Source organism: Lethenteron reissneri, chromosome 2, assembly GCF_015708825.2.
Source record: "Lethenteron reissneri isolate LAM-NWPU_2019-01 chromosome 2, ASM1570882v1, whole genome shotgun sequence".
Classification (NCBI taxonomy): domain Eukaryota; kingdom Metazoa; phylum Chordata; class Hyperoartia; order Petromyzontiformes; family Petromyzontidae; genus Lethenteron; species Lethenteron reissneri.
The window spans coordinates 12684461-12710259 of NC_083780.1; the positions used below are offsets into that span (position 1 = coordinate 12684461).

The 25799-nt window shown below is 48.4% G+C and overlaps 1 protein-coding gene and 2 non-coding genes across 3 annotated transcripts; all 3 read left to right on the forward strand.

Moving 5' to 3' along the window:
• Positions 1-663: 663 nt before the first annotated feature.
• Positions 664-736, forward strand: TRNAR-UCG (transfer RNA arginine (anticodon UCG)). The gene has a single exon. It is a non-coding gene; the product is annotated as a tRNA-Arg (tRNA).
• Positions 737-3826: 3090 nt separating this feature from the next.
• Positions 3827-24452, forward strand: CHRND (cholinergic receptor nicotinic delta subunit). The gene is made up of 12 exons (XM_061552984.1): positions 3827-5233; positions 10401-10549; positions 11045-11089; positions 13384-13493; positions 14554-14709; positions 15874-15992; positions 17876-18076; positions 18914-19025; positions 19802-19916; positions 20909-21119; positions 21850-21974; positions 22706-24452. The coding sequence occupies exons 1-12, from the start codon at positions 5194-5196 to the stop codon at positions 22886-22888; spliced, it is 1566 nt and encodes a 521-aa protein (XP_061408968.1). The 5' UTR covers positions 3827-5193; the 3' UTR covers positions 22889-24452.
• Positions 12665-12737, forward strand: TRNAR-UCG (transfer RNA arginine (anticodon UCG)). Its single transcript has one exon. It is a non-coding gene; the product is annotated as a tRNA-Arg (tRNA).
• Positions 24453-25799: the final 1347 nt, after the last annotated feature.

A 25799-nucleotide genomic window follows, 5' to 3' on the forward strand; every position in this document is an offset into this window, starting at 1 on the left:
TATTTTTTTTATTGCAGGCTGTGAATATTCGCACAAAGGGGCCACTTTCCACGCCGTGTCGGTGGTGCGAGCGAGACTGAGCGCGCTTTATACCACGCTGGTCAGTGCGCGTTAAAGATGAGGAGCGTAGGCGGTACAGTCCAATAAAATTAGCTTGACGGCACTCTGCTGCCAACAGCGTAGTACTGCATTTCACACCGCCTATATATGTAGAGTGCTCACCCTATCCAATGCCATTATCCAGGCTCAATCCTGAGCTCTGTGTGTGGTGCATTGGAATAGCGAAACGATTAGCCATATTAAACAAGCTAAGTCTCAAGCGAGTCTCAAGACTCCTTCGTAGGCGAATGCAATTCGAGTCAGAGGTTGACTTTGCCCATCATCCCGCAATGGTGAATAAATTCACTACCACTTTTTTTGAAGTCAACAGTGGTCGTCCTTCAGCTTTAATGGCCCCCGGCATGGGGATGAGGAATTTCCACCTCTGGTTGAGGGCAGCCAATGAAGACGATCGCAGCCTATATTTCATATTCTTGGGTTTTTTCGGTAAAGTCACGTAGGTAAAAATGTTAAATTAATAAAAGTAAAATATATTTCCTGACACAGAAGTAGATCTCGACTCCCAACACTATGTGTTAGAAGTTAAGCCCAATAACCCGTGGGGGCCGCGTGGCCTAATGGATAAGGCGTCTGACTTCGAATCAGAAGATTGCAGGTTCGAGTCCTGCCGTGGTCGAGTAGTATTTTTTTTTTAACAAATGTATCCAAAAAAATATATAAACATCGGGAAAATCTTGAACAACAGCGTGGTGAAGTTAGGGTCAAATAACTCCCAAGACACGCACGGTGTGGTGAAGCCCACCTTAAACAGCAAGTGGATTGACACAAGAGCTTATCACGCACACAGCGCATTTGCAAGTCCGCGTGGCAATGTTTTAAACTCTTAGGTTTTTTCGGTAAAGTCACGTAGGTAAAAAATAAAATTAAAAGTTAATAATGGAAATAAAATAAAATAATAAATCACGACGTTTCGGAGGCAACACAAGTCTCCGTCATCAGGTGGGACCGTCACAGCTAAAATTACTGCATCAAGTGAGGAAAATTAGAAAAAACCAGCCCTTAAATACAAGTTTACCTACGTGACTTTACCGAAAAAACCTAAGAGTATGAATCCTTGCAGTCACGAAAGCTTCAAATCTAGAATTAATGTTTTAAACTACAGTAAAATCACTCATGGAGTGGGACTTCAGCACGGTGCCGCTGATGATAGCCAGTACGGTGTTGATGTCCGTATCGACGAGGTTTGCGTGACAGCTGTCACTCAGCGCTGGACCAGAATTGTCACCAAATCACCAGCCGAATGCCCGGCAAAGGTATCCCGGCCCTGACAGGCAACCGGTTCCGTACGGTGACCGCAGCAAGTTGCAATGCGGACTGCTAATCGACGAAGGAGCCGACCGCATTCGTGCCGTGCAGACCTCGCTCTGCGGTGAGTTAGAGGCTGACTACTTGCTGCTCACTGGGCAGTGCAGCTCGAAGCCTGACGAAGCTCCTCGTTCGCGACCGCGAGACGGCTTTGGCGAGACCATTATCCAGCAGTGGATAGAGCACGCGGCTGATTATGGTGAAATATAAATGCCCTGTGAGCAGCAGCAGCAGCAGCGGTGTGTCGGGAAGCTGAAGCAGCGCGTGCCATGCCCCCCCCCCCACCCCACCAACACCCCCCCACCACCCCCCCACCACCCCACCACCACCCCTCCACCACCACCCCCCCAACACCACCCCCCCACCACCACCCCACCACCACCACCACCCCCCACCACCACCACCCCACCACCACCACTCCACCACCACCCCCCACCACCACCCCCCCACCACCATCACCACCCCCCACCACCCCACCACCCCCCCCGAAACACCACCCCCCCCACCACCACCACCCCACCACCACCATCCCACCACCACCCACCACCCCCCCAGCACCACCCCACCACCAACACCCCACCACCACCACCTCCCCACCACCCCAACACCACCCCCCCACCACCTCCCCTCCACCACCACCCCACCACCACCACCCCCCCACCACCACCCCAACACCACCCCCCCACCACCTCCCCTCCACCACCACCCCTCCACCACCATCCCACCACCACCACCATCCCACCACCACCCACCACCCCTCCACCACCACCATCCCACCACCACCCACCACCCCCCCCACCACGACCCCACCTATCTGCCACTGCGGCTCCCAAAATAACAGCGGAAATTCCATTGAACGCGCGAGAGACACTGACCCTGCTCAGTTGCAACGGACACACGCGCACGCACGCGCGCGCGTATAGAGACAAAGACCCCCCGTATAGCCGTAACATACTTTTAGGGCAAGTGCTGTTAGCGAGCACCTATGAAGGCCGACACGACGCACGAGGGGGTTGGTGTGTCTCTGCTTTTTGTGTTTAGTTTGTCCTTCCCCGCACCTCCGATTTAGCACGGTTGGGTATGTACGGCGCGAAAGAAGTTCAACATACATACGTGTGCCAGCACCACTACTGGCCGCCTTTGTCCCCCCCCCCCCACCCCAAAGGTGATGTTTACACACCGCACCAGGTACCCATTTAAGGCTGAGTAGACATTGGGGAGGAACAGGACCGGTTCAGATAATCGTCCCTGGTGTTGGCCGTGTGCGGGAATCGAACTCGGGTTGCCGGGTTTGTAAAACTACTGGATATTTGTAAAAACTAAATTTAGAATTCATCGGATTCCTCCGGTATGAATAAATACTGTATTCTGATTCTGAAGCGCAGCGCGCTAATTGCTGCGCCACCGTTCCCCACACACTCATACAAAGATCCCCCGTATAACCTGTAACAGACTGTAGGGGCAAGTCCTGTTAGGGAGCACCTACGAAGGCCTACTCATACACAAGCTAATGCACACACATACGTATCGTGAACCCCCTGCCCCCCGGAGCAAAGTGACGTGAAGAGGCCTTAATCCAGCAGTGGATTGACGAATTGCTGTACATTTATATTAATCTTATACCCAACAACGTTTCTCGTATACATGCACACATACACAAGAACATACACACTCGCACATTCTCTCACAATTAGAAACACTTTAACAGTCGTATTGACAGTACACACACACAGACACGTACACACACAAACATCCTATCACGCACACGTACATCATACACGGAGACAAAAACTGACACGAACACGCATTTACAAACGTGGGGGCATGTGCACGCGAATACAGTGACGCATATACACACACATTCACTCGTGTCTGTTAAAAAAGCCTGCACCTGTGGCCTGATTGTATTGAATGGCAATGCCCCTTCCCCCCCAATCCTCACACACCCCTCAATTCCAACCCTCAACACTCACCCACCCACCCCTCACTTCCAACACTCACCCCTCACCCATCCCTCACTCCCAACACTCACCTCTCACTCAACACTCACCCCATCGCTCTCAAATCTCTCCACTCACCCACCCCTGACTCCCAAACACTCCTCACCCACAGCTCACTTCCAACACTCACCCCTCACTCACCCCATCGCTCTCGAATCTCACAACTCACCCACCCACCCTCACTCCCAAACACTCACTCTTCACCCACAGCTCACTTCCAACACTCACCCCTCACTCACCCCATCGCTCTCAAATCTCTCCACTCACCCACCCACCCTCACTCCAAAACACTCACTCCTCACCCACCCCTCACTCCCAACACCCACCCCTCAATAAACACTCACCCCATCGCTCCCGAATCTCACAACTCACTCACCCACCCACGCCTCAGTCCCAAGCACTCCTCACCCACCCCTCACTCCCAAACACTCACCTCTTACCAACCCCTCCCAACCCTCACAACTCACCCCGAACTCCCAACATTCACTTCTCAACGACCCCCAACTTCTAACGCTAACCCGTAAACCACCCATCACTCCTGACCCCAAACCCAACCCGCTCACCCATCCGGCTCACTCACCCTTCACTCACCCGCCTCACGCATTTCACGCTCATCCCTTCACTCACCCCCCCCCCACCCCAACTCACCTCCCTTGTTAATCTCTCAATCACCGCACTCACTCATTCCTCATTCACCCCCATATCTCACCTCCCCCCCCCATACTCATCCGTCACTCACATCCCTTACTCACTCCTCATTCTTCACTCACCCGCACCCCCCTCGCAGCTGCTACGCTCTTGAGAGACGCGGGGAGCAACTGCATGGTGGTGGTGGTGGCGGTGTCACAGAGACACGGATACAGAGACACTGAGACCAGCAGACAGACGCACACAGATATCGAGACAGGCGCACTCACACAGAGTGAGTGGCACGGTGTTACAACTCGTGGGACAAAACTAGAGCGACACTGACACGCAGAGTGCCAACTTCTGAGGACGCAGTCCCGGCGACTGGGAGACTACAGCCGCTCGGAGCCAGCGAGACGACCAACGAGGCAGAGACCGAGAGGCCCAGACACAATCCAAAGAGATAAGCGACAGAGAGAGAGAGAGACACCTTCCGTGGAGGAGAGGTGTGACACGGACACATCGATAGAGACGCACTTCGTCACACAGACAATTGGACGCCCAGTGTCGCAGCTACAGAGACAATAGACACTTGAGACACGGTGGGGGGGAGGACACGGAGACAAACAGAGACATAATCGTGATGTTCTATTGTCAGACGCTGTCTTTCTGACAGACCTGTTCTTCACCTGAGGACAGCTGCTTGCGTTGTGGCCAAAACGTCGTGAGAATAATTTTATTATGTTTTATTATTTATTATTCTATTATTTCCATTCTACGTGACTTTACCGAAAGAACCAAGAAGATGTTCTATTGTCTGTTGAGAACACCGATTGGAGCTCCGATTGTGCCGTAATTTAAGCCGTTCGGTCGCTCTGTCCGAGAGCGTTGGTGAATTCCTGCCGAAAAACGCGCTCGCCGTCACGTTTACATTTGGAGCCGTGCGAAGGGGAACGCGGTCCATGGTTTTGGAGGTCGTCGTCGCAGTCACACGGTGGAGCGGGTGTGTGGGGGGGGGGGGTACTGATAGCGACGCATCGAGATACTGAGACGGAGGAGACAGAGAGACGCAGACGCAGAAGTCGAGCCGAAGAGAGAAGGGGAGCGCAAGACGCAGAATACGCAGACGCGACCCTGCGCCATGAAGTGGGCTCCTCTGCTCCTGGCCGTCATCCTGATCGGTGAGAGGGCGAGGGAACAGAAGCGAGTCTGTGAGGTTGTGTGAGGGCGAGATTGATAGAGAGAGAGAGGAGCGGTGGCGCAGTGGTTAGAGCGTTTCTCTACGAATCCGGCGACCCGAGTTCGATTCGCGCTCACGGCCAACACCCGGTGACGATTATCTGAATCGGTCCTGGGCCTCCCCTAGGTCGACTTAGCCTCAAATTAGTACCTGGTGCGGTGTGTAAACATCGCGTGGTGCTGGCCACCCACCCCCTCGTGTACCGTGCAGGCCTTCATATGTGCTCGCTAACAGCACTTGCCCCAACAGTCTGCTACAGGCTATACGGGGGATCTTTGTCTATTTGGTGGCGCCGTGGTTAGAGCGCTGCGCTACGAAACCGGTGACAGAAAATTCGATTCCCGCCCACGGATATCGAAATCAGTCCTGGCCCTCCTCCCCACGGCAGAGGCAGTGTCAAACGCGGTGTGTTGTAAACATCGTCACTCGGGAGATAAAGGCGGCCGTGAGTGATTGCTGGCCACCCACCCCTTTTGTGTGTCATAATAGGTACTCGATGAACAGCACTTGCCACGGCAATTTGTTAAGGCTATACGGGGGATATTTGTCTTTAAGAGAGGTGTGTGTGTGTGAGCAATGTGTGTGTATGTGAATGTGATCTTTGCGTGTGTTTGCGTGAGGTTGGAGCGCTACATCCCAAAGCCAGCGCTTGTCTCAAGCCATCGGTTGTTACAATCCCAACACATCGTCCCATTAACCCCCCACGCGCTGATTAAAGTAAAGTATTGAGTCAACGGTGGCAACAGTCCCGTGGCCAGGCTTGGTGGCCCCCGCCATAGCAATGTGGAATTTTTTGTCCACCACTGCCTCTGGACTGGCAGTGGTTGATGTCAACATTTGACGCTGTGAATTTGTCGAATTTCCCACCCAACACGACTGCAGCGACTTCCTACACGCACGTGTTGAGCCTCAGCTGGTTTGAGCCGCCTGCTCACGTCTCTGATCTGTGTCGTGTGTATGACCTGTATGCTGAACCTCTTTCGCACCGTACGAAGTCAAACGTTGGCCTCGTTCGCGAGATGTTAACTACTTCATCTGGTAGCCGAATGGCTCACAGGGCTATACCTAATAAATGAACTTGAACTTGAACACAGGAGGTCGTGGGTTCGTACCCGACCCTGACGTCTGTATATTTGGAGTTTGCGTGTCTCTCTCCGTGGTCACGTGGGTTTTATCTCCGGGTCCTCCGGTTTTCCCTCCACATTTTAGAATCAACATGCGGTTCGAGTATTTGGCTGCTACAAATTTCTAGGTAATAAGCCACTTCGTTGAGCTATCATTGTTGGCCAGGTCGCTTCTGAAAAAACAAATCAATGTCGCTCAATGGGCCTTATACTCGGTTATATAAAAGTTTAGCTTTAGTTTAGGCGTGGGGCAACGAGGTGTGGCCAGACGATGGCATTGCTGAGTGTCACCCCAACCCATCCCACCACTTCCCGTAAACCTCGGATGCGAGGTGGGTGTTTTCTCCGGGTTCATCGGTTCCTTCCCACACAAAGCAAAAAGAAAACCTCTGATTGCAAATGTAAATGTCCAAACATCTAAATGCAGTAGCACAAGCCTGGACAATAAGTCTCGAGACACGGCGAGGCTTGCCTTGGTAAATTATTGCCAATTGGCATTGCTCCGGTAATCTAAATGTAAATGAATTCGATCGTTAGCTTCTAGCCTTCGCGTTTGTTTGCACTTTGTTAGTGTAGCGTAGAAGGTAGAAGCGCAGCCCTGAAATAGCCGGCTCCCGCCCCTGCTGGCAGAAGGGCCTCCACCTACAGCGGGGCTCTTGACACACCCTTCTAGAGGGGTATGTTTGGCCTACTCTTCCATGCCGGTCAGTCGTCTTGAAAGAGGTGGGGGTACTCACACGTTTACCCCACCACGTACATTTCTACTGCTGGAAGGAGGGAGGTGGATGTGTGTGGGGGGGCGAAGACGGAATTTCAGCTGCCGCGCGGGAGGTCGAATCAGCAACCTCTTGATTACGAGTCCAATGCGCTAACCAGGGTTGCCGCAATATACACTTTCACGATGCGATACGATATTACGTTTCAGCAGATGACGATTATCGCAATAAATGTTTGTCGTAACGTTGCACTGTAATGTAATTGCAATTTCGCATGTTATCGTGTTGTTTTCGTTCTTCCAGTAGGAACAAACAAAAACAATTCAAAGTCATTTCACTGCATTTCACTCCACATAAGTCTGCCCATACATCTTATACCGGACAATCATTGCAACTCTGTGACCTGCAGTAACGCTTAGGGTGCACATGCAGGCAGTTACACAATAATATGGGGCCTTTTTTTGCCAGTTTCAAAGTATGTAAAATACATCATCTCATAATCAGATTGACCATCTCTTTAAATCACTTCAAGCCTCCCGTAAATTACGTTACTTCTGTGTGGCCACCCACACTCTGAACTATGCACGCAGACGCTGCTCCGTGCAGCAGTGTAGAGGCCTTGATGTAGCCTCAACCCTCCCGATATTCATCTTTCCTGAACATTTGCACCCGTTATTCCATCATTTTCCTCTTTTTTCCCATTATTTCTCTTCAACTAAACTAAAACTCAACGCAATTTTATTTGATCATGAAATGCCCACTGAGCTATATGGATATTTTATCAGCCTGGCCACAAATGATGGCTCAACGAAGTGCCTTATCATGTGGAATGTATAGCAGCCAGATACTCTGAACGCATGTCTCTAAATGTGGAGGTAAAAGCCGGAGGACGCGGAGAAAAATCCACGCGACCACGGGGAGAGAGAGACACGCAAACTCCAAATATACAGCAGCAGGCGTCATGGTCAGGATTGAACCCACACATCCTGCATACCAGGCGAGGTAGTTAACATATTTTTCTCTTGCCTGTCCCGTTTCTTTTTATCTTTCCATGCATTGTATCAATAACTCCACTCTCCTTCCCGCTGTGTAGCCATGGGCACAAAGGTTGTTCGTGAAAATGAAGACATCATATGATCGCCACTACCGGAAATGACTCCAGAAAACCTTTTGCAAAGCGCCACTTTAATGGCGAATAGCATTTTTTTCATAAGCATCATTGTGAACTTTTACGTCCAAAATATATTGTCAGAAAACTGAACGATGAACAAAAAATTGCGAATAACAGCAATCACAACATGACGATATTTTGCTTAATAGACGATACCGATTACCGTGGATCTTATATCGTACAATTTATCATTGTATCACATTATCGCGGCTAACACATCAGTGTGAATATACCACGGCAATATCCTGTGTTTTGTATTAATCTGGTATATATAAGACATGTATTGAGAAAATCCCATGAATCGTATCTGTTGGCCTTTAAATGTGATCGTTCTTTTCTGGATCTGCTCTTGTATTTGCTTTCTTTCCCAGGTGCCCCTTGCCAGCGAGACTCGCAGTCTCAACGCGCTCGCTCTCTCACTCTCCTGGTTATAAATACACATTGATGCTGTGCTCTTGCATTGACTCCCATTTGTGGAGGCGGCCGGATGGCTGGAAGGTTCGTGGGGGTCACAGCTCTGAGTTGACAACAGCTGAGATTCTGAATTTGAATGCCCCTTTCAGCCACCGGGTGATTCAGCCATCGGAGTCGCAATTATAGTCGGTGATCGTTGACTGCACACACACACAAAACCCCCAATAACTTTACATTTACTTTGGTTTTGCACTTAATTTGGCCTCGATTGCAACTCTCATAATCACATTTCACACGACAAACACGAATCTAGTATAGCAGTAATTCTATGTTTGAAGCTTTCGTGACTGCAATGATTCATATTCTTGGGTTTTTTCGGTAAAGTCACGTAGGTAAAAAATTAAATTAAAATTAATAAAAGTAAAATAAAAATAAAAGAAAAATCAATCACGATGTGATTTTTTTATAGGCTTGTGTTGCCTCCGAAACGTCGTGATTTTTATTTTATTTTTATTTTATTAATTTTTATTTAAATTTTTTACCTACGTGACTTTACCGAAAAAACCCAAGAATATAGCAGTAATGTACGTGAGAAAGATGACCGCCTGAAGGGTTATTTTTTCCGAAGAGGCTCCGAAAATATACCTGCGTTGAATTTGCTTCTCACCGTACGTAGCCGGCCGAGATTGGCACGGTTGGCTAACGTACTGTGCGAAAGAAGTTTGACATCCAGCACGTACATACTGACGCACGAGGTCGTACTGCCCCGCGAGGTCTTCCAACACGACTTTGTGCCGCTTGACATGAGCGCTGATGGCATGATTGGTATCACATTTTAAGTGGGGGAAAGTGGGGGGGGGGGGGGGGGGGAGGGGGCAAGATCAGAATTTTAATTTTTTTAGCAAATCTCCACTTTAATCGGTAATAGCTTTATATTTTTTCGTGAACTTCATAAGAATAGATGTGGACTTTTATTTCCTCAATGTTTCGTCATGAAATTGAACAATGAACAAACAATTACGAGCAACGGCAATCACAATATGGGCGATATTTTGCTTAATAGACGATACTGATTAGCATTGATCTTCTATCGTACGACATATCATCGTATAATTCTAGATTTGAAGCTTTCGTGACTGCAAGGATTCATACTCTTAGTTCTTTCGGTAAAGTCACGTAGGTAAAAAATGAAATTAATAAAAATAAAACAATAAAAATCACGACGTTTCGGAGGCAGCACAAGTCTACGAAACGTCGTGATTTTTATTGTTTTATTTTTATTAATTTCATTTTTTACCTACGTGACTTTACCGAAAGAACTAAGAGTATATATCATCGTATAGCCATATCGCAGCTAACACCCCACAGGCTAATCAATGCACCACGAAAGTATCTTGTGTTTTATATGAATGTTGTATATATATAACACATGTACATATATATACAAGCGGTATGGGGTGGGGGGGAAGATCATTATATACGCAGTTAAGAAGCTCAATCTTTCCAAGTGTCTCAGCACGGGCACGCTTCAACGGAAGCTGCAGCAGCGCCGGTTTCATTCTCGAGTTCCGACACCGTCCGCGGGTTACATCGTCGTCGGAACAATAACGTGAAACGATCATTGCCGTGTCCCACGTGCAGAAAACCATCATCCCTCGCCGCCCCTCCCGTTGTCCTTCCCAGGAGTGGGTGAGTCCCTGGCGGAAAACGAGGAGCAGCGACTTTACAACGACCTCTTCAAAAACTACAACCGCGACGTCCGTCCTACGCACGACAAAGACGTCCCCGTGGACATCTCTCTGGGGCTCTCGCTCTCCAACCTCATCTCTCTGGTGGGCGGCGTCTCTCGATCATGCTCTCACGCGTGTGTGAATATACCTCCATGGCAAATCCGGGGGCCGACACACATCATGACGACGATGAACGGTCGATACGATGTTACACGCACGGTGGCACGTGGCATAGTATCGACAAGGCTCGATTTTTGCAACGTCTGGCAAAAAAAACACAAGCAGGCAGCGGCGTGTAGAACATTCTTTGGCACGTGTCGTGACGGGTACTGCAAGATCCGGGCCCTGTCCGTCCAGGGCTCGCCGAGCTGAATTGGCTTCAGGTTGACCAACAAATGCATTACAAGGTCACACTCATTGCACACAAAGTGCTTGCCACAAATTATCCGCAAAATCTTGCTGATCTCTCACTCTTCATGTATTACAAACACGTTGGCCACTATAAAAAAAAACAAATGTCAGGATGGGCCCTCCTTGTGTACACGGCCACGGTGGGAACTTCATTGACGTTTTTCAATCGTTTTGTTTTTATTTCAGAAAGAGGCCGATGAAACGCTTCTCACCAACGTGTGGATCGATCAAGTGAGTCGTCGCATCTTGACATCTCAATTTACTTCGGTTCCCAATTCCATCTTACCTATAAATGCAGTGGTTGGCACGAACGATGATGGGACAGCCAATAACAATAACCACTGCTTTATAAAGCGCCTTTCATTTCGAAGTATCCCAAAGCGCTGTACGTAAAAATAAAACTACTCACAAGTAGATTTGAAGCTTTCGTGACTGCAGGAATCCATACTCTGTGGTTGTTTCGGTAAAGTCACGGAGGTATAAAATAAATCACGACGTTTCGATTACAACACAAGCAATCATCATCAGGTGGGAAAACCACAGCAAAAAAAAAATTCAGCAAAAAAAATAATTATTGCTGTGGTTTTCCCACCTGATGATGATTGCTTGTTGCAATCGAAACGTCGTGATTTATTTTATTTGATACCTACGTGACTTTACCGAAAGAACCAAAGAGTACTCACAAGTATAGATACAATCTAAGCAGAAATACAAAGCTGATAATAAAAATAGCAATGACTACTCTCGAAATTCCAATAAAATGAAGAACTATGATAAAAGTGAATAATAATCCCAGAGTAATACAACCAGATAACAACCTTAGTTTTCAAATATTGAGCTACTGGGGAAAAGCCAATGGGTGCAGTCTTCGCCCGTAATATTCGACATTGTAATTTGTAAGATTTTTAATTCATCCGACTCCACCACGGGAAGTAGCCACCACATCGCATTGTTCACTACAGACACTGACAGAAGCAGTTGACGAAGCAGTGTCTGTCTCGATTTAAAGCTTTCGTGACTGCAGGGATTCATCTTCTTGGTTCTTTCGGTAAAGTCACGTAGAAGGGAAATAATAAAATAATAAATATAATAAAACATTATAACATATTTTATTATGTTTTATTTTTATTATTTTATAATAATAAAAAAAATACAATTTTTTGCTTTATTTTATTATTTCCCTTCTACGTGACTTCACCGAAAGAACCGAGAAGACGGTGTCTGTCTGTGAATATTTTCCGGCCCCGCCGACCCCTTATAAGTGCCCTACCTTATTACACACCAATTCAGACAGTACTGGTCACCCCGTGCTCCTTATAAATCTCAACGTTCATCCTGCAAAGTCCCATCACAGGGGAGAAAGTCAAACCAAAAGGCTCAATTTCCCTGTACAAGAATTCTGGTAAACCGTATGGATTGACAGGTATGCGTGCATGTGCCATGGGTTGGCTGACTGAGATGAGTGGTAGATTTTGATTTAAAGCTTTCGTGACTGCAGGGATTCATCTTCTTGGTTTTTTCGGTAAAGTCACGTAGAAGGGAAGTAATACAATAATAAAAATAAAACATAATAAAATAATATAATATAATAAAATAATAAAATAATATAATAATATATTTTATTATGTTTTCTTTTTATTATTTTATTACTTCCCTTTTACGTGACTTTACCGAAAAAACCAAGAAGATGAGTGGTAGATTGCAACAGTTTGGCTGTCAAATCAACCGGTCACGAATATTGTATCAGCGGCCGGTGAATGTCACGCTACGTTCTCCTTTGTCGGAGCATGATGCACTTCACGCAAGGGCCGCGTGGCCTAATGGATTAGGCGTCTGACTTCGGATCAGAAGATTGCAGGTTCGAATCCTGCCGTGGTCGCTATTTTTTTTTACCCCAATTCCCCCCGTATTGAAACGGCTGAACGCTGTATTTAGGGGCCGTCCATAAATGACGTCACGCGCACCTGGGGGGAGGTGGGGGGGTCAGATATTTGTGACGATGTGTGACGAGGGGAGTGGGGGGTTTGAGAAATGTGACATCACATCAAAATGCGCAACTTTCAATAAATTAGACAACACGTTCTACTTAATGAAATAGACTTTTAAATAAATCTTGATTTGAAGCTTTCGTGGCTGCAGGAATCCATACTCCTTGGTTCTTTCGGTAAAGTCACGTAGGTAGAAAATAAAATAAATAAATGTTTTCTCTTACAACATCAGAGTGCAGCGCCACATTAAATACGCACTACAATGACAATCGTTTAAAGCGATTTGAAGCATGTTTTATTTTGGGATGGGGGGCAGAGCTTTGTGACGTCGTATTTGAGAGGGGGGTCTGACTTATTGTGACGGGGGGAGGGGTCAAAAATCGTCCAAAATCACGTGATGTCATTTATGGACGGCCCCTTCACCTGAAACTCAATTTCCCTCTAAATAATATGACCGTAAACTGTATGGGCTAACATCTATGCCAACCCGCAACATCGCTACTTAATAGCCGCTCGCTGACTTTGTCCTCTGTGCAGACGTGGACCGACTACCGGCTGAGTTGGGACCCCGAGGAATACGGCGGAATACTCGAACTCCGCGTTCCGCCGTCTAAAGTGTGGCTGCCCGAAATCGTCTTGGAGAACAAGTAAGCGCGTCAGTGCGTGTGTGTTGGCGTGCGTGCGCGTGCGTTGGCATTGCATGCCGTCAGTGTCTCTGTCCAGTGTGCCACAGAGAATTCCGGGCTAGGATTGGCCTGTTCAGCCATCTGCGCACTCGTCAAAACCCAACAAAATGACAAACGTGCCATGGTCATCATCAACTTTGATGGGCGAACAAGAAGAAGAAGTGTTGCGTGGCTGCTGATCGAGCACGTGTCTGCTTGTCGTCGTTCTTCGAATCGAGAAGACGCGTCGTGAGCGGTGGCGCTCACGGTTAGCGCAGCGAAACCCGGTGGCCCAGAGGCTCAGGCCGATTCTCGCTCACGGCCAACGCCGGTGACGATTATTTGAACCGCTCATGGGCCTCCCCCTTAGGTGGACTCAGCCTCAAATGAGTACCTGCTGTTGGTGTGTAAAAAATAATATAATCGCGAATGGGGAGACAAAGGCGGTCGGGCGTGGTGCTGGCCACCCACCTCCCCGCGTGCCGTATCGGCCTTCATAGGTCCTCGCTAACAGCACTTGCCCCTACAGTCTGTTACATACATGCTACACGGGGGGGGGGGGGGGGGGGGGGGTCTTTGTGTACGATCAAATATGCTCACCGTCACGGCCCAGGTGACGGAGTAAGGGGCCGTCCATAAATGACGTCACGCGATTTTGGACGATTTTTGCCCCCCCCCCCTTCGTCACACAAAGTCAGACCCCCCTCTCAAATATGACGTCACAAAGCTCTGCCCCCCCATCCCAAAATAAAACATGCTTCAAATCGCTTTAAACGATTGTCATTGTAGTGCGTATTTAATGTGGCGCTGCACTGATGTTGCAGGAAAACACATTTATTAAGAAGTCTATTTAATTAAGAACATGTCTATAATTATTTAAAGTTGCGCATTTCGATGTGACGTCACATTTCTCAAACCCCCCCCTCCCTCGTCACACATCGTCACAAATGTCTGACCCCCCCCTCTAGGTGCGTGACGTCATTTATGGACGGCCCCCTAAGTCATAACGGAGTTGTCGCCGTTGTGTTGCGTGCGTGTGCAGCATCGATGGGCAGTACACGATGGCGCTGTACTGCAACGTAATACTGGACAGCAGCGGACTTGTGTACTGGCTGCCACCCGCAATCTACCGCAGCTATTGCTCCATCAGCGTCATCAACTACCCCTTCGACTGGCAGAACTGCACTCTGGTGTTCCGGTAACCGCCCACCTGCATACCCACCCGCCCATCTACCACTTACCTATAGGGGGCCGTCCATAAATGACGTCACGCGATTTTGGACGATTTTTGACCCCCTCGTCACACGGCGTCACAAAGTCAGACCCCCCCCCCCATTCAAATATGACGTCACAAAGCTCTGCCCCCCCCCCCAAATCGCTATAAATTATTATCATTGTAGTGCGTATTCAATGTGGCGCTATACTCTGATATTGGAGGAGAAAACATTTATTAAAAAGTCTCTTTAATTAAGTAGAACGTGTTGTCTATATTTATTTAAAGTTGCGCATTTTGATGTGACGTCACATTTCTCAAACCCCCTCGTCACACATCGTCACAAATGTCTGACCCCCCCCCCCCCCAGGTGTGTGAAGTCATTTATGGACGGCCCCTACCTACCAACACACCGGTTTACCTGTCTACAATAAAAAATGTCTTTTCCTAAATGTCCCGGGACTCGTGCGCGTGACGCATGGTGCGGGCAAGAGGTGGGCCTGCCAGCTCACCGTGTGTCTTGGTTGAGCCTCCCAGAAATGTGATAGCTTTAATTTCCCCACATTCCTGTCTGCCAACTTTCTCGTGTAACCACCACCCCTTGACAACCCACGTGCCTACAACCTGCCTGTATAATTCCCATCTATCCACGCACCCACCTATCTACACGCCTTCTAACCTGTCTATCCATTTTTCGATTTAAAGCTTTCGTGACTGCAGGGATTCATCTTCTTGGTTCTTTCGGTAAAGTCACGTAGAACGGAAGTAATAAAATAATAAAAATAAAACATGATAAAATTATTCTCACGACGTTTCGGCTACAACGCAAGCAGCCGTCCTCAGGTGAAGAATGAAACACCACCATGCTTGGAGCGTATATTTAAGCTGGGTTGGAGGTGGAAGAAGAGCGCCCTGTCTATCTATACCTGTTCCCGTTTGTAAAAAAAAATCCTTTTTGATGGGTGTTGCTGCTGATAATGCTGTAGTTGCTGTGATAATGATGATGCTGTAGTTGCTGTGATAATGATGATGCTGTAGTTGCCACCACTGGTATCATTGCTACTCTTGTTGCTGATGATTACACATTTCGACTGACCGTTATGATGACAATGATGATTGCTTTTCTGCTGCTACTGGTGTCCATCCCAGCTCGCTTACGTACAGCGCCCGCGAGATTAACATGCAGCTCAAGTTGGATCAGGATCAGGATCCCCCCAACAAGTTCTTTACCGTGGAGTGGATCGTGACCGATAAGGAGGCCTTCACGGGTAACGCTCATACATACTCTGATACGTGCATCGTCTCTGTACTGCTCGACTTTCGGCGTTATCTGGTCTGACACTGGTGAGACTTGGCCATAAATAAGTAATATTAAAAAAAAACTATAAAAAAACACGCTTTTATGAAATGTACTCGTAATGGAAGAACTCCACGACTCCAGCAAGTGGCCCAGAAGCTTGCTATAACGTAAGGGACCGTGGCCAATTACAGCCAACGTCAGTTGACCGTGGACAATTAGACCCAAGCTGAAACATAACATACACAAAAGAATGTTTAAAAATATATTTTTTATTTGCTATGATAGAATATAGTATTGTCATCAGTATGACATAAGTATACCAAGTTTGCAGTCGATACCACATTGGGAAGTGGGTGAAAATTGAGTTAGAAGATTTGAGGATACAACAACAACAACGACAACAACAACAGACAGAGTGAGTTAAAAGAAAGCTTGTAAAGAAGATGTCTCTGGTGTAGACCAATCAGTTTAAACAACAATGCGTATTATTATCAGAGCATGTTTGTTTGCATATTCACCACAAGTACGTGTGGTTAATGCAGACTTGATCTCTTGCAAAAGGTTTCTATTTGGTCTTTGCACATCTTAACACCTGTTTTATTACCAGAAAGGGTAGAATCTCTTCTTATTTTTCATACTTTTATACTGGAAAAAAGATCCCATGATATATTCAAGGGTATCATGGCATCATCTTCAGCAGCATCATCATCAGTAGCAGAATAATCAGAAGCAGCATAATCATTAGCAGCATCAGAAAGCCATTGTCGATTATTCGTATCAGCAGTAACAGGTTCGTCATCATCGTAAGACATATAATCATCATTCGCAGCAGAAGCTACAGAAACATCATCAGCATCGATAAAAAAGATCCTTTTCATTGCCGTAAGCAATAATAGTATCATCATCAGGAGCAGAAGTTGCAATTTAATGATCGTGCAACTACAGAAACATCACCATTGTTATTGTCGGCAGCAGCAGATTCATCGTCATCTGCTTGTGGAGAATTGTCATCAGCATCTTCATCAGCAGCAGTTAATCTTGTCATCATCATCACCCCGGCCAACCTCAATGGGTCACAGGTTTGGATGTGTTCCTGATTTTCACAGTACTGTAATCGTAATAAAAAAAACCAAGCACAAAATGCCAGACGAACTGATGTACCATAACACGACACTCAACATCCATAATACAGGTCTTTTTGGGTTAGATCGCGTAAATATAAATGTGTCGTTAAACCCGCCACCACCCGACACAGCCAATTAGAAAGGTTTGTCACGTCAACAGAACATGCCCATTCGTTACTAGTACACATTGGAGAGTAAACCCACAACATTTACAATCTGTGGATTTACTCTCCAACACACCGATGTGCTGTACTAGTAACGACTTACCATACCTGTCAACCCCTTACCAGTGCCTACCTTATTACAGACCAACTCAGACCTTATTGGTCACCCCGTGCCCTTATAAATCTCAACGTTCATCCTACAAAGTCCCATCACAAGGGAGACGCACAAATAGACACATTTTGTTTGGCCGTATTCAAACGGCTGTACGACGTATGGACCTGAAAACTAAATTTCCCTGTACAAGAATATGGTTAAACCCCTATGGGTTGACACGGTATGCAGAGCGTGAAATCTTTTGTTGAATCTTTCATTTAAAAAGGGGGGGGGGGGGCACATAAAGCAAAGCATTGAAAAAAAAACCTAAATGATGAACGAAGCAAAGTGTCCAACTATATCAGAGCATCTTCTTGTTTCCTCTGATCGTGAAAAAAAGACACGGTCTGCTGTTGGCGAGTAAATGCCCTCCCTTCCTTAAGCCCTCTCCTCCTCTGCTTGTCCGCAGAAAACGGCGAATGGGAGATTGTGCACCTGCCAGCCAAGAAGCACATTAACAAAGCCTTGTCCAAGGACGACACCAAGTACCAGAACATCACCTTCTACGTCATCATCCAACGCAAGCCGCTCTTTTACGTCATTAACATCATCATCCCCATGGTCATCATCAGCCTCATAGCCAGCCTGGCCTACTACCTCCCCTGCGACTGTGAGTTTCCACATGATGGCAGTGGCACTGGCGTGTGTGTGTGTGTGTGCCTGCGCCGTGTGCCTGTGTGCAAGGCCGTATGTGTGTGTGTATGTTGAACTTTCTTTCGCGCCGTACATAGCCAACCGTGCTAAACAGATTTGTGTGTGGGGGGGGGGGGCGAAGGACAACTAAACACAAAAGCAGTTGTAATTAATGAGTTTTCAATCTAGATTTAAAAGTGCATAGCTCCCGGTGGTTTCTTCATATCATAAGAGCGTTCCAGACGCTCTGAGAGCGCACGATGCAGTGACCGTCTTTGTTCGACGACCAGCCAAAAGCCGCTGTGAGGATTACCGGAGTTGGCGTAATAGTTTATGCTCCAATGCAAGATCAGCAAGGTATTGTGGTTCATTTGTGGCGAGCACTTTGTGTGCTGGCCATCAATGGACTGCCCTATGGCCAGTCTGGGCCTTGTCCCAGGCCCCCATCAAGCCTAAGCTGGCCCTGTGCGTGTTCTAGAGCTGGGATATCCTTTAATTATGTGATCAATTACACTAGTGGTTCGATTCATCGGATAACATACAAATAATTGGGAGGTGCCGCTGGACGGGAGGTGATGAGCCGGATTTGGTGACGTCACGGCGATGGAATGGCGGTGACGTTAATGGTGGCAGTTTCAACTGGGGATGATGCTGCTGCTGATATTGCTGCTTCTGATGATGCCGCTGCTTCTGATGATGCTTCTGATGACAATGATGGAGGTTATGAAACTTATGGTTGTGGCGATGAGGATGCTGCAGCTGATGTTAATCGTGGTGGTTGTGTTGTTGTTGATGATGATGCTGGTGTGAGCAGGTGGGGAGAAAATGACTGTGTCCATCTCAGTGCTGCTCGCTCAGACCGTGTTCCTCTTCCTCGTGGCCCAGAAGCTCCCCGAGACCTCCCTCGAGGTCCCCATCATCGCCAAGTGAGGACACGTGGTGGCGGGGCAGGGGGGGGGTGTCAGGAGTGGTGGTGGTCACTCACCCCCCTCGTGTGCCGTGCCTAGCCTTCATAGGTGCTGCTCACTAATTGCACTTGCCCCAACAGCCTGTTAAGGCTATAAGGGGGCGGGGGGGGGTGGTCTTTGTCGTTGGTGGTGGGACAGTGATTGTTCAATGAAGATGATGACGTTCATGTGGATGTTGCTTTCTCTACTGACGATAATGATAGTGATGACGATGATATAGATGTCGACCATGATAGTGATGGTGATTTAGATGCTTCTGTAAGAAGTAACACGGAGGCTTAACATAAGGTTTCTCTTTATTCACACGTGGATCTCCCAGACTCGGCCACCACCTTGTCCTCCCCCCCCTCTCCTTGCCCCTCCTCAAACCTTCCCTGGCCCCTCCTCTCAACTAATCCCTCCTTGCCTCCTCTCCTCCCACAGACAATGTCCCCATCCCCTGTCGATGGATGTGACAGCTCTGCTATCTTATGCTATTTTGCTAAGGGTGCTTACAACACCCTTACACTTCTAATGATGATAATTCAGGTCATAGGAATTGTGATTGTACGACGACGATGACAATGGTGGTTGTAAAGTCGACGATGGAAGTGGTTGTACGGACAGTGGCTGTACGGTAATGAATATGACAGCAATGCCCACGGTGCTGCCACTTCTACCGATGACGACGTCGGACATCGTGATGATGACACGAACGATCTACGGCGGCCATTTTGATGACGGTGTGGCCCCAGGTACCTGATGTTCATAATGGTGCTCGTCACCATGGTGGTGCTGAGCTCCGTCGTGGTGCTCAACCTTCACCACCGCTCGCCCAGCACACACCACCTCCAGCCCTGGATGCGCAAGGTGAGGCCACCACCACCGCCGCCTCCATCCACGCCATCACCACGGCGTCCACCAATGACACGTGAACGTCCCGGGGCACCACCTCTTGCCAGGCCCTGACTGCTGATAGGCCAGTCCATGGGGCAAGTGCCCGATGGGCCGGTCCATTCCGAGGGCCGGTCTTTTATTAATAACATGAATAATTTTTTTATTGTTAACATTTTTTATTACTTATAATGTGTACGCTTCGTAGCTTATTTACGCTCTCGGATGGCATTAAGTCCCCGTATATCTGGTGGCCCCGAAGATTCTTCCTTACCGGCCCATTTGTGTTTGTTGGACCCAGCCCAAATGGGCCAATGAGATCGAGCAGCAAAGTCACGCAAACACATCACCACATCGCAAACCTAGCGACTATTACTACACAGTTTGTCTCACAACCCATTAAAACGAATAAATAGTTGCCTATAGCACGACTTTGTGGCCGGGATGTTTACAAATGGCTGGGCAGATTTTTTAAAAATTCCCAGCCCGTCACTGCCGCTTACCTTTGTAAAACCCGGGACAAGACAATGGGGTGACAACTGCGGTGGTAGGTAGGCGGCGATTCGTCAATGGAAAAAAAATTGCACTCTACTCTTTACTTTCGTTGACCACTGGCGCTCATAGGCGGAGTTTGACTTCTATATTTGGGGAGGGGGAAGGGGCAAGGGGTTCACTTTGTCCCTCACATTAGGAATCGCGGGTGCATATAATGAATATCCATTTTTTTATCTTTCTTGTAAATGACTGAAAGTAAATTAATAAAGGCGTCCAGTTTGGGCGGGGTTTGCCCGCCCCTCCTCAAACTCCGCCCCCGCCTCGTGAAGGTGGGAAACCCCTCCACACCTACGATCCAAACCAAGACGTTTGGCAAATTGTCACGGTTAGCGGGGTGGTAGTGGGGGGGGATGGTCGTCGACTTTCGCTTGCTTATGGCCTCACCACCAACACCACCATCGCCGTGCTGCCAGGTTTTCCTGGAGCGCCTCCCGCAGATACTGCACATGTCACAGCCCGAGGACTCGCCGGACTCGGGCGCACCGGGGCTGGGGCCCCGCAGGCGCAGCTCGCTGGGCCTCATCGCCACGGCGGAGGAGTACGTGCACGTGAAGGCGCGCAGCGAGCTCATGTTCGAGCGCATGAGCGAGCGGCACGGCCTCGTCACGCGCCGCACACCCGCCGGTACTACTTTCGCGCCGCGAGCGTGTCCGTCTCCGTTATCACCCTTGTCGCCTAGCGTGATCTGCCCGCTGCTGGATTAGCATGGTTGGCTGCGTACATTGCGAAAGAAGGTCAACGTACGTACAAACAAACGTACATGCGTGCACATACGAGGGCCTGCCTATGCCGTGTCCGTCTCTTCAACGGTTCTGCGTCCACCTGGCGCCTGCGTGCGGGCTGAATCCGTCGTCTCTACCGGACTCCGCGGTGTTCATGATTTGATAAACGGCACTATGTCAGTGCACTGCTGAATGAGGGTTATTCAAGTTCGCTGGTCAGTGCCGGTTGATTGGAACGGAACCGGAAGAAAATCAAAATGGCGTACACGTACGTCATCGGAACGGGAAAGGGTTAATTGCCGCTCGGGAGGGGCCGGGGGGGCGGGGGATCTGCGAGCGCCCTCCGTCTCTCTGTCTGCATGTGTACACAATCGGGGTGTGTGGTGCATGCGTGGTGTATGCGGTGTGTGCGGTGTGTATGCGCTGTGTGCGCTGTGTGTGCGGGGTGTGTGCGGTGTGTGTGGTTTGTGCGGAGTGTGTGCGGTGTGTGCATGGTGCGGTGTGTGCGGGGTGTGTACATGCGTGTGTATGCGGTGCGTGCGGTTTATGCACTGTGTGCGGTGCGTGCGGTGTGTGTGCGGTGTGTGTGCGGTGCGTGCGGTGCATGTGCTGCGTGCGGTGTGTGTACTCAGTGCGGCAGGTGGTGGCGGACGGCGTGGAGCAGCAGGCTGAGCTGCTGCTGCAGATGCTGAGGCCCGCTGTGCAGGGTGCCCTCGTCATCGCCCAGCACACGCGCGACAAGAACCTGCACGGAGAGGTGGGCGACCTCCTCGACCCCCCAAAACCGCACTCATCCTGCTGCTGGTTTTATCAGTCCGCTCATTACTGTGCTGCTGCTCTTGCTGCTGCTCGTCCTGCTGCTGTTACTGCTTCGTGCTACCGTGATTGACGCTACTGCCGACGGTGTTGCTTATTAATCTACTGCTGCTACTTAATGTACTACTGCTGCGACTGCTGATGCGTCTACTTTGCTATTCTCGTCAAGGAGCATAAATCATCATCACGTGAACTCCGGTTATCCTCACGGCGACTTTCGGCTAGCCATCGGAACAAAAGACGGTCACCGCATCGGTCGCATTCATTTGTGCTTCTGCGGCCGTCTGGAACGCTCTTCGTTCCGATATTAGGACGCCTTTGGGAGCTATGAAGTTTGAAATCTAGATTGAAAACTAATTTCTTTAGAACTGCTTTTTGTGTTTAGTTTGTTGTCCTTCCCCCCGCACCTCCTATTAGCACAGATGGCTAAGTAGGGTGCGAAACACGTTCAACATACATACTGCTTGTGATACTACTGCTTCGACTGCTGATGCTTCTACTGCAGCTTGTAGCACTACTGCTGCCAGTGCTGTTGTCGGTGCGGCTCACATTACTTATGCTGCTCCTGCTGCCGCTATTGCTGCTGCTTCTACTCCTGCCGCTGACTTCTACTGCTGCTGCCCGCGCCCGTGCCGATGCTGATGCCGATTCCGTCGTTGCCGCCGGCGACAGGAGAAGGAGGCGTGGTACCGGGTGGCGCGCACGCTGGACCGCCTGTGCCTCTTCGTGGTGGGGCCCGTCATGGTGCTGGGCACCATCACCATCTTCCTGAGCAGCACCCTGAACCGCTCGCCGGCCGTACCCTTCGAGGGCGAGACGTTCAATTACACGCCCGCGCAGCGCCGCTACATCTAGCGGGCGTCATCGTCATCGCCGGCGGTGCCTGGCGGCCAGTCACGGCCGGGCAGGAGGGCAGTTTCACGGAGGCCGTGATGCATGGAGGGAAATTTCAGGGCAATCGTGGGCGACGGTCGATCCCAAGGCAGACCGCGTGCGCAGTGAGCGACCGTGGCTCCGCTTGGGAATTCGCAATTTATCGTCGTCCCGTGTCCTCCGGTACTCATAGCCTTGTTCTGTTACGTTTTGTTGCTTGTGGTTTTTGGACAATCGAGGGCTATGCTCACCAACCAAGGTATATATATATATGGTTAACAAAAGCAAAAAACTTGGCACGGAAGCCGTTGGCCACAATTTCTTTGGTGGATCATGGCCTAAACTACAGCAACGATACCAATGAGATGGTAAAACCAATTAGACGAAAGAGAATCGGAGATTGACTCGACGATGAATTGAATAGTTGTAGGAGCGCGTCGTTCTGCGGCCGCTCGAGGCCATGATCAGCTCACGGAGTTGTCAGGGGTCACTTGAAAGGTAGTCAGTCCTTCGACATCACGTTCTGACACAGGGAGGAATACAGTACTATGTGACATTCTTAAGTCATGAGTGAGAGATGGATGGATCATGTAACGCTAGCAAATGTGTTTTTTCGCTTGCATTTAATTAATCGTATTTAATTAGGAAGCTGCCAGGGCAAAACGCATTTGCAAATCTGCAAATGGTCCTTTTTGCTCTGGTTTGCGTCTCTAGGATTTGGGCAACGCTTTGATCTATTTAGTTAGTTTTTAATTGCTTAAGTCTGTAATAGAAACCCAACGTCATACCAAAGCTGACTTCACATTGGATGATCGTGCCTGCACCGCCCTCCTCTCCCCTGCTCCCCCACGCCGTTACATACAGACGGACGGACGCACAGAGGTAATGTATCAAACACTCTTAAAGTTAGTTGGAAAGTGTGGAAAAAAACAAGAGTGAGGAGAGTGTTTGTCCTTCATAATCACATTTGGTCGGGTCCCCCCCAACCCCCACCCCGTTCCCACCTGTGCATCTCCGCTTGGCTGAGCACTCAGTGTTTGTGTTGCTGTCATTGATTCACGTGGCGTTTCAATAAGAAAACTCAAACATCAACAAGAGCTGCCACTTTTCTCACCGCTCTCTTGAGCTCTCTCTCTCGCCGCTTCTCCCCCTCTCTCTCTCCATCTCTCTCAGCATCTCACGCATCCCGGCATGTGAACTAAGCTACAAGGTTTAAAAAAAAAATGTTTAACCAGGTAAGCTGAGCTAAAAAGCTCTTTTTCATAAGCGAACTGACCAAAAATCATAGCTCAACGAAGTGGCTTATCATGTCGAAATGTATAGCAGCCAAATACCTCTAAACGCACGTTCCTGAATGTGGATAGAAAAACTGAAGGACCCAGAGAAAATCCACACGACTACGCGGAGAGTGAACATACAAACTCTGATTATACAGTCGTCGGGATCGAACAAAAAAAATCCTGCATACCAGGCGAAGTACTTAACATCTCACCACCGTGGCACCCCTGCTACAATATGTTTATACTCTTAGGTTTTTTCGGTAAAGTCACGTAGGTAAAAAAGATAAATAGAAAGAAAATAAAACTTTTTCTTTATTTATTTTCATTTATTATTTCATTTATTTCTATTTTTATTTTTTACCTACGTGACTTTACCGAAAAAACCTAAAAGTATGAATACTTGCAGTCACGAAAGCTTCAAATCTAGAATGAATACAATATATTTCCCCAGCTCTCCTATAATAAATCTCCAACTCTCTAGTCACCATCTCTCTCCCCTAATTCTATACTAAGCCCTCTCTGTGTCTGGCCATATCTCCCTCCGTGTGTTTCCCTTTCCCAATTGATCTATTTTTGCTCCGTGTGTATACACGTGTAGGTACAGAGGCAGTCATAAGTTGAGGCTTAAAGGAAGGCCTGGAGCCTTAACTTGAATCGGACTCAGGGAGTCAACGGCACGGACAGCATGCAAAGGGTGAGTTCCAGACAATGGGGGTAGCAGAATAGAATGAGCAACCTCCCACTTAGCGAAGGTTGACTCAAACCGTGTGGTCTCTCACTCGGCCCACACTGCATCCCTCACCCCTCTCCTCTAGAACTTCCATTCCCACCTCTCTCTACCTCTTCTCTCCTCCTCCATGTCTCTCCCGGCGCTCTCCCCCACTCTCTCGCAAGCCGTGAGAGTCTCTTGACCTCGTCTCCCGTCTCCACTCGCGGTTTGGTGACGCCGCCACTTCGTGTAGAGATCATTGAAGGATGAACATCTTAAAACCTGTTTTATTGCAAGAAAGGGTAAAACCTATTCTTATACTTTGATACTGGCAAAAAAAGGTTCCGGGATTGTACACGTTGCAGCCCAGGATTAGCCCACGGAAAAAAACTTTAAAAAATGAAGACCTTACACGAAGATTTTCTGATCCAAAGTCTTATCCATTAGGCCACGCGGCCCTCGTGGTTATAGTAACATCATGCTTAGAGAGTGAAAGAGAGGGCCTTCATATTCAGATGAGAGTCACTTGGGTAAAATAAGTCACTCGACATCCACTGCTGGGTGACCGCCTCTCCAATCCATTGCATTCTCTTATGGTCCGCTCTCTTCCACGCTTTGCCTCTGCCACTCTAAATAATTTTAAACCATAAATAAATACTCGTATTTTTGAGGTTAAGAACATGCCGCTGTTGCATGCCGTCCAAAACATTTCCACCACTGGTGTAAATATATGTGTGTACAATCGGAAATATATAAACCTTGACAAAGAAAACTGAAAATAAAATGGTGCAAAGAAGCATGAATATGTGAATATTTACACTGAGACACAGTAAGAGGAACACGTGGATTCGAGAATAATATGAAATGATCTTGGCATTTTACTGACATGAATGCAATGTAAATA

Excerpts from the sequence above, each read along its gene's own strand:
- CHRND (XM_061552984.1), top strand. The coding sequence starts at position 5,194 with ATGAAGTGGGCTCCTCTGCTCCTGGCCGTCATCCTGATCG. Across the intron at positions 10,550-11,044 it reads TCTCCAACCTCATCTCTCTG|AAAGAGGCCGATGAAACGCT; the intron begins GTGGGCGGCGTC and ends TTTTTATTTCAG. Across the intron at positions 11,090-13,383 it reads CCAACGTGTGGATCGATCAA|ACGTGGACCGACTACCGGCT; the intron begins GTGAGTCGTCGC and ends TCCTCTGTGCAG.